The 9,114-nt window shown below is 42.9% G+C and overlaps 1 protein-coding gene across 2 annotated transcripts in view; it reads right to left on the bottom strand.

Annotated features, from left to right (window-relative positions):
- Positions 1 to 2,212: 2,212 nt before the first annotated feature.
- Positions 2,213 to 9,114, bottom strand: part of LOC112221492 (agrin) — a 274,243-nt gene continuing 267,341 nt past the window's right edge. For both annotated transcript variants that reach the window (XM_042303574.1, XM_042303575.1), the window contains 2 exons: positions 8,635 to 8,738; positions 2,213 to 4,720 (listed from right to left, as the gene is read on the bottom strand). In XM_042303574.1, coding sequence (XP_042159508.1) covers positions 4,551 to 4,720; positions 8,635 to 8,738 — 274 coding nt within the window. In that variant the 3' untranslated portion in view covers positions 2,213 to 4,550. The remainder of the gene's footprint in view (positions 4,721 to 8,634; positions 8,739 to 9,114) is intronic.

Here is a 9,114-nt window from a genome sequence, read left to right as displayed (position 1 = left end):
CTAGGGACGGGTCTTAAAGCCAAAATAGATAACTTGAGAGCCATGGAGAAAGGTTTGTTACATTTTCACTTAACAGAATATTCTCGGAGGACCTGAGCCCTAGGACCATGCCTCAGGACGACCTGGCCTGATAACTCCTTGCTGTCCCCAGTCCACCTGGCCGTGCTGCTGCTCCAGTTTCAACTGTTCTGCCTCTGGCTGTGGAACCCTGACCTGTTCTCCGGACGTGCTGTTTTCAACTCTCTAGAGACAGCAGGAGCGGTAGAGATACTCTGAATGATCGGCTATCAAAAGCCAACTGACATTTACTTCTGAGGTGCTTACCTGTTGCACCCTCGACAACCACTGTGAATATTATTATTTGACCCTGCTGGTCATCTACGAAAATTTGAACATCTTGGCCATGTTCTGTTATAATCTCCACGTGACACAGCCAGAAGAGGACTGGCCACCCCTCATAGCCTGGTTCCTCTCTAGGTTTCTTCCTAGGTTCTGGCCTTTCTAGGGAGTTTTTCCTAGCCACCGTGCTTCTACACCTGCATTGCTTGCTGTTTGGGGTTTTAGGCTGGGTTTCTGTACAGCACTTTGAGATATCAGCTGATGTACGAAGGGCTTTATAAATAAACTTGATTTGAATATGCCGTGGACATGTTTGAGGTTGAGTTTACTAACAGAATGTTGAGAATGTATAGAGAGGACACTGTTGTGCAGACCAAGGCTGGGTCCAAATACTTTGAAATGGTTTCCTTCACCCATTTCCACTGTCCTTCCCTCACTCATAGTTAAACTGATAGATCCACTAAAATGGACTACAATGGAATGAGCAGATTTATGTGACATGCTATGTGACATCCAGGTTGCCATTGACAGAAAGGTGTGTGGTGGCGGAGAACGAGAGGTGCAAGACAGACAAATGATTCATCCAGATCCAGACCATTAGTTGGTGTAATGGGATACTTTAAATGAATTAGGAAACGTAAGGCGTTTCACACTACTGAGCCGAGCCGAGCCAAACCAAGCTGCTTTAAGCTGGCCTGGTTAAGCGTCCGCCCTAGTTGCTGGAACCATTACAATCATGCTCTGTTTGGTTTGGGTAAACAGTCGGCAGTCGGCATGATAAAAGAGCCCATGGGATGGGGTGACTGTGTATGCTGACTGTAGCTCAATGTTCATCAGCATAGAACGGTCCCATAGAACCAGGCCAAGACCTCTCTCCTCTCTCTCTGTCCCGATGTGATTGGTTCCAGGCTGATATTTTCACCCTGAGACTCAAGAGTCCTCTGGTCCAAAATAAAGTCCCAGAAAAAGAAACAAAAGGGACTCACATAGAGTCTGATAGCAGGACAGTCCTTGTTACCGACAGAAAATAGAGCCTTTATTGCAGCCAACCCCGGCCCAGCTAGAAACCCCCCAGCTAGAACCCCCCACAAAGAGAAAAGATCCCTCTTATCCGAGCTCGGATCATTTCATCATTACTTCACGTTGGACCGCAGAAATCAAACACAGTCAGTTTTTATTTGTGCAGTTATGTCATGAGAAAGGCTCATGGATGAAATTGCTTTTCCCCCCACACATCTCCAGGCTCGCCGCCTCTCTTCTGCTGCTCAAGATATCTACTGAAGGCCCGGCATTGTTGCATAATTCATAAATCTCCTTTGACCTATGTAAAAAAAAAACATTAATAATGTATTCCCTGTTAAAAATAACAAATCTTGAAATGTGCTTAGCTGGCTGGAGGCTTTACACTCTGATGCCAGTCCAAAATCCCACTTGAGTTGAACTCAGAATAATAATGAGATTGGCATTGCTGCCTGCCTGTCCATCTAATTTTCTCACCCCAAGCACATGTTGACATTCCAGCTTGACATTAGTCCTGAACTCAAAGTTATCTGTGGAGGTACTCGTATGTTGGATGTGTGCCCTACACGAGTTCTCATTAACCTATGACTTGAATTATAAAGGCCGCAGTTCATACTACACAGACAACTCCTAATTTATATTTATATAATTCAACCATCCAAGAGTAACTACATAAGATTTGTTAGGAGTCATTAACACTTTAATAAGCATGAGTAAAATATATGTTATTGACATACCGTGTACAGTAAGCGTCGATCAATGTTTAGGTAGTGCTTATGAAGCCGTTAAGTAATCCTAATGTTGTTTCGAACGGAAGGAGATGGATTCCACGGAGACAGGCGACAGAGTCAGGTCTGTTTGACATTTTATTTCATGGTGGTAGGAACAAAAGACAAAGGTAATAAAGTTAGTAATGGTCAGGTCATGCCACTCTTACTCGGTGCACTGCCCTTCAGGAGCGTCTCAATCAAACAGTAGTTTAGAGGCCAGTCGATAGGGGAATCCACTTGAAGACAAAGGAACAGAAAATAGATTCAAACAGTAAATAGTACATTTTCTGTAAAAGCCAGAGGCAGACATTTTTGAGGCTCTCTGATGACTTGCATGAGCATTATTATGAATTGAATTATTACATATTCATTTACACGATGGGGTTGATGAGGCTAGGATGCTGGCTAAAATAAGAGCACAGAACAGTATGGACAACGACTTTGTCAACCGGTGAGCCGTTGAACTGTTTTAAGGCAATTCATAGACAGTTTCAACTCCCCCGACATTAGATTGTGCCCGTCTTACTCTTGAGCCAGTGTCACTTCTGAGTGTCAATAACACAGGACACATTCCACAACTACTGGAATAGGTCCCATTCAACAGTAATACAACATAGAAATGCAGTGGTGTAGACCATACAAACGCACACACGGTTACTGGTCTTAGCTTTGGAAACTAGTCCTTGATTTGACTCAAAAGCCATATGCTTCAATGCTCTTCCCCTTCCCTTCCCTTCCCCATTGACATAAGAACATAATTATTGTGTGTAAGTGAACAGACAAGTCAGACTTCTTGGTTCCAGTGTATAGTACTAGAAACATAACCTCCACAGTTTTACACAATGCTAAATTTACACGTACAAAATGGCCGCCTTTGTTTCAGAAGGGGGAAATATGAAGTGAACAATATTGCCAAGTATCTTATGTATCAAAACAGAGTGGGTTTATGTCAGTTTTTGGATGTTACAGAATTCATCTTAATACAAACCCATGTATTAGTATGTTTATTTGCAATTGCAATTATGTTTGGGATTTTTCTTAAAATTTTGCCGCCCAATATCCCAACTTATCACATTATCCCCTTTCCAACAGCAAGAGATGGACCCCTTTATTTTAATGCAAGAGTATAAACCAGTTTTCATTTCAATATGAGAAACATTTTTTTACTCTGAAGTTTGAAAGATTGAAGAATTTCATTGATGACTGAACATTCCATGACTGAGCATTGAAGGGTCCCATTGACCACCTGGGTATGACATCTCTCCTCTTCCTGTATTTAGCCTTATCTTACAGCTCCTCCATCAGGCCAGATGTGGTAAAAACAACAACTTGTTCTGTTACACCATAAAAAAAAGGACCCAGCCAAATGAAATAGTTCTACAAGCTCAGTGAAATCAGGTGAGAGTAAAATAATCCACTTGACCGCTGACACGTTCGCCTCAGAAAAGGAAAAGATCTGGCGAAACTAAATCAACACCGCAGAAACTGCATGCAACTAGTGGTCATTGTTAGCTTTACTGATTGCAAAATAGAATATGCACAACACATGAGAAGCACAATACATGAGAAGAGAACCAATCTTACATATTCACAGTCTCAGGTATTTATATACTCTATATTTATTACATTTATTTATGTAAATTATTATTACATTTCTTGATTGATGGATGTTTTGAAATAATGATATGTAAGTTGTTCTGGAATGCAGGGCACTTTGTCTTTGTTCAAAAATGAGACTTAGACATTGGTTCAGAGCCAACTGAGAGTATTTGCGCTGTATGAGGAGTTTTGAAGAGTTTGATCAGGCGGTTTCTGAAACTCAGTCTTAACTAATATGGAATACACTTGTGTCCTATCAGGGGCAAGCAGAGGGTTCTATGAAACCAGAGTTGTGTTCATGAGGCACCAATAAGACAGGCTTGTTTTCGTTGCAAAATGTTGTAAAACATTTTGTAACAGTGTGCTCTAACGAACATGACACAGGTATCTGCAGTATGTCTACTGCATTTGCCTCACACGGGAATGTTTGTATGTAGAGTTAGGGTTATGTCTATAGGCTGTGTTGGGTGGTAGTGACTGATATGACACCAAGACGAGGCAATAATAGAGAGGACCAATGTGGTTCACCAGTGTTCAAGCAATGAGCGATATGAAGGTTTTGTTCGTGTTTGTTTGAAAATAACAAATACAATTAATACAACTTTCGCTTGTCTTGCGACGCCACACAAATGTACGCAAGGTATTTACACCGGCCTTTCAGGAGGGGGATAATGAATGAACGAAACATAACGAAACAAAATAAAAACTAATTTAAACAATGTATTATTTTTTTCCAATATAAAAAGCGATGATAATTATACAAAAATAGAACTTAATTACAGCATTAGACATGTAGTTTATGAAGGGGGTGGTTTAACCAGGCTATTTTTTGTCCTCAGAGGCGGAACAGTGTAATATTTTGGGGCTATTGAGTGCGTCCTCCACCAGGTGAAGCCCCATGCCGTCCACCACCACATTCTTTACACAGCCAACGAAGCCCGTGCTGTAGGCCTTAGGCAGCCTGCGGGCCACCATCAACTCCTCCAAGCCACCTGGAGACAGAACGAGAGAGAGAGAAGGGAAGAGAAAGAGGGCGATTTAGAACAGTGTCTGAGGTGCATGGACAGACATACAACACAAGCATGCACCCCAGCACTCCCACAGATTGAGGTCACATCCTTGCATCTCCCACAAAGCAGCATGTGTCCTGCCACAAAGGATAACTAACTGCTGTAAAGTACTGTGTGATGTTGACCCTGGCATTAGATGATGAGAAAGAGACATGTAGCTCTGGTGAACAGGAACGAACTGCATATCAAACAGGTGGTCCTTTCTGGAGGCCTGCTCGAGCAGTACAGTCACTAGAAATCTCCATTCACTCCAAGGGGAGCCCGTCTTCTGATAAATCACCTGGATTTATCTTTCTCTCGTTTTCTGTCTCTCATTCACTCCAAGGGGAGCCCATCTTTTGATAATTCACCTGGATTTATCTTTCTCTCGTTTTCTGTCTCTCATTCTCTCTCAAACACTTTCACACACTCTTTGTCTATATCTCTTTCCCTCTCAAAGACACTATTTTCCACTTATTTCCTCTCTCGTCCCTCTCCTGCTTTCGTCCCTGTTTCATCTGCTGCGCCGACTTGGCCTTTCCGTCAAGCTCTTTTCTCCTTCTCTCTGTCCCCTCTAATCGGATTGCGTGCCTCTGAATTGGGGATCGACAGGGCTAATTTTATGCGAGTAAAAGATTAATTAATGATGAGCAGTGAAAGAGAAGGATTTAAAAGCGAGGAGCTGCTTGATGTGAGGCCTACTGAAAGGATAATGTATTCTAGCAGTGGGGCGTGCTCGGCACCTGTTTGGAACCGCAGCGGTGTGTGGTGTGTCAGTGTGTGTGTGCGCGCGCGTGCATGTGTGTGTGTGAGAAAGAGAGGGATTATGTGTGTCCTTCCACCTGCTGGCTCTCCTAACTCAAAACACCCACACACACCTTCCCAACACCTTACACGACCAAATGCATTTCAAGGAAGAAAAAAAATCTACCAGCGCCATTTCCCCAGAATATTCAATCTATCAGCGTGTGCTACTTCAAAAGCCATTTCGCTGAGCGAAGTTCAGGTCAAATGGAACTCAAAAAGATAACAGGCAGACTTCTTTGGTCGTTTCAAATTCCAGAGAAAAGAAAACTTTTGAGTTTAGTCAGATTGCTTTTCACTTCTCAAATCAATACCGGAATAGAGTTGGACACTCTTTCCAGACCGTCATCTTACATTTATGACCAATTCTTTTCATGCCAGCGAGTTCTCTCACATCCACTGCAATGCATAGTGAGCGCATTCCTCATTTCTGGCACACATCTACCATTGTTACAGATGGAAATGTACTGTGTGTGTCGAATTTCAGGTTAACCCTATGTGTTGCTCAACAGTACCTCGGTCACTAGTCCATGTCCGTTACACTATCAGAGGGAAGTTAGACCTAGTATTATCAGCGTTTACTCACTTGTTGTTTTTAGAAACAGCATGTTAGTGTCTGACGGATTGGTATATGGAGGACTCATGACTGCATGGCCAGGCACGACTCCAACTCCATCATCATGTTTTCCGATGACACGACAGTGGCAGCATTGATCACCTGGTATGGCAACTGCTCGGCCTCCGACCGCAAGGCACTACAGAGGGTAGTGTGATTGGCCCAGTACATCACTGGGTCAATTAAGCTTCTTTCCATCCAGGACCTCTATACCAGGCGGTGTCAGAGGATGGCCCTAAAAATGTTCAAAGACTCCAGCCCTCTAGTCATAGAGTGTTCTCTCTGCTGCTGCATGGCAAGCGGTACCAGAGCACCGAGTCTAAGTCCAAAAGTCTTCTGAACAGCTTCTACCCCAAAGCCATAAGGCTCCTGAACAGCTAATCAAAGGGCTTCCCAGACGATTTGCATTGCCCCCTCTCTTTTATGCTGCTACTCTCTGTTTATCATCTATGCACAGTCACTTTAACTCTACCTACATGTACAAATTACCTCCATTACCTCGACTAACCGGTGCCCCCGCACATTGACTCTGTACTAGTACCCCCTGTATATAGTCTTGCTATTGTTATTTTACTGCTGCTGTGTAATTATTTGTTAATTTTATTTTTCTCTTTACAGTTGAAGTCAGAAGTTTACATACACGTTAGACAAATACATTTAATCTCAGTTTTTCACAATTCCTGACATTTAATTCTAGTAAAAAATCCCTGTCTTAGGTCAGTTAGGATCCCCACTTTATTTTAAGAATCTGAATTGTCAGAATAATAATAGAGAATGATTTATTTCAGCTTTTATTTCTTTCATCACATTCCCAGTGGGTCAGAAGTTTACATACACTCAATTAGTATTTGGTAGCATTGCCTTTAAATTGTTTAACCTGGGTCAAATGTTTCGCGTAGCCTTCCACAAGCTTCCCACAGTAATGTGGATGAATTTTGGCCCATCCCTCCTGACAGAGCTGGTGTAACTGAGTCAGGTTTGTAGGCCTCCTTGCTCGCACACTCTTTCAGTTCTGCCCACAAATGTTCTATAGGCTTGAGGTCAGGGCTTTGTGATGGTCGCTCCAGTACCTTGATTCTGTTGTCCTTCAGCTATTTGGAAGTATGCTTGGGGTCATTGTCCATTTGGAAGACCCATTTGCAACCAAGCTTTAAGTTCCTGACTGATGTCTTGAGATGTTGCTTCAATATATCCACATAATTTCCCTTCTTCATTATTTTGTGAAGTGCACCAGTCCCTCCTGCAGCAAAGCACCCCCACAACATGATGCTGCCACCCCTGTGCTTCATGGTTAGGATGGTGTTCTTCAACTTGCAAGCCTCCTCCTTTTTCCTCCAAACATAGCAATGGTCATTATGGCCAAACAGTTCTATTTTCGTTTCATCAGACCAGAGGACATTTCTCCAAAAAGTACAATCTTTGTCCCGATGTGCAGTTGCAAACCGTAGTCTGGCTTTTTTATGGCAGTTTTGGAGCAGTGGCTTCTTCCTTGCTGAGCGGCCTTTCAGGTTATGTTCATATAGGACTCGTTTTACTGTGGATATAGATACTTTTGTACCCGTTTCCTCCAGCATCTTCACAAGGTCCTTTGCTGTTCTGTGATTGATTCGCATTTTTCGCACCAAAGTACGTTAATCTCTAGGAGACAGAACGTGTCTCCTTCCTGAGTGGTATGACGGCTGTTTGGTCCCATGGTGTTTATACTTGCATACTATTGTTTGTACAGATGAACGTGGTACCTTCAGGCCTTTGGAAATTGCTCCCAAGGATGAACCAGACTCGTGGAGTTCTACTCGTGGAGGTCTTGGCTGATTTCTTTTGATTTTCCCATGATGTCAAGCAAAGAGGCACTGAGTTTGAAGGTAGGCCTTGAAATACATCCACAGGTACACCTCCAATTGACTCAAATGATGTCAATTAGCCTGTCAGAAGCTTCTAAAGCCATGACATCATTTTTTGGAATTTTCCAAGCTTTTTAAAGACAGTCAACTTAGTGTATGTAAACTTCTGACTCACTGGAATTGTGATACAGTGAATTATAAGTGAAATAATCTGTCTGTAAACAATTGTTGGAAAAATTACTTATGTCATGCACAAAGTAGGTGTCCTAACCGACTTGCCACAACTATAGTTTGTTAACAAGACATTTGTGGAATGGTTGAAAAACTATTTTTAATGACTCCAACCTAAGTGTATGTAAACTTCTGACTTCAACTGTATCTATTTTTTACTTCACTTTGTTTCCTTAAAACTGCATTGTTGGTTAAGAGCGCATGTGACAAATAAACATTTATTTGATTTGTCTGTCTGTCGTGTGTCTGCATGTGTGCATTCCCATCTGGGTGTGTGTATGTTTGTACACCTGTGTCTGCCTCTGTGTGTCTGTTTCACTGTGTGTTAAACCTAAGACCTGTTGCGGGCTTATTAGTCCACCTACCCAACCAGAGAGCTCCGTCTGTGTCCAGCTGAGTGGCTGTCAGGGGCGACGATCCCGTGACTGCTGCCTCGTTGCCCACCTGGAGAGATCCGTCCCTACGTGCTCTGAGAGAGGGGGAGGGGGCAGAAAGGGGGAAGGTAGAGGGAGAGGTGGGAGATAGGGAGAGAAAGAGGGAGTTGTTTACTGGCTTGTAGTAAAAATCAAGTCAGATGGCTATGTGCTTAGCAGGTGATTGAGCGAAAGGGGAGAGAGTGGATGCATCCGAAATGGCACCCTATTCCCTATATTTTGCACTACGTTTGACCAGAGCCTGTATGAGCAATCGCCAAAAGTAGTCCACTGTATAGGGAATAGGGTGCCATTTCAGACACAGACAGTCACCCAACAGTGTGTTGGAGGCATCGCTGTCATTCCCACGGAGCTGAAATGAGACCAACCTCCATGGATTTAAAGGTATGAAGTCTTCACTATGTGGTAGGA

Source organism: Oncorhynchus tshawytscha, linkage group LG22 (genome assembly GCF_018296145.1).
Source record: "Oncorhynchus tshawytscha isolate Ot180627B linkage group LG22, Otsh_v2.0, whole genome shotgun sequence".
NCBI lineage: Eukaryota > Metazoa > Chordata > Actinopteri > Salmoniformes > Salmonidae > Oncorhynchus > Oncorhynchus tshawytscha.
The sequence above is the reverse complement of the archived record's forward strand: the minus strand, read 5'-3'. Positions and strand labels throughout refer to the sequence as shown.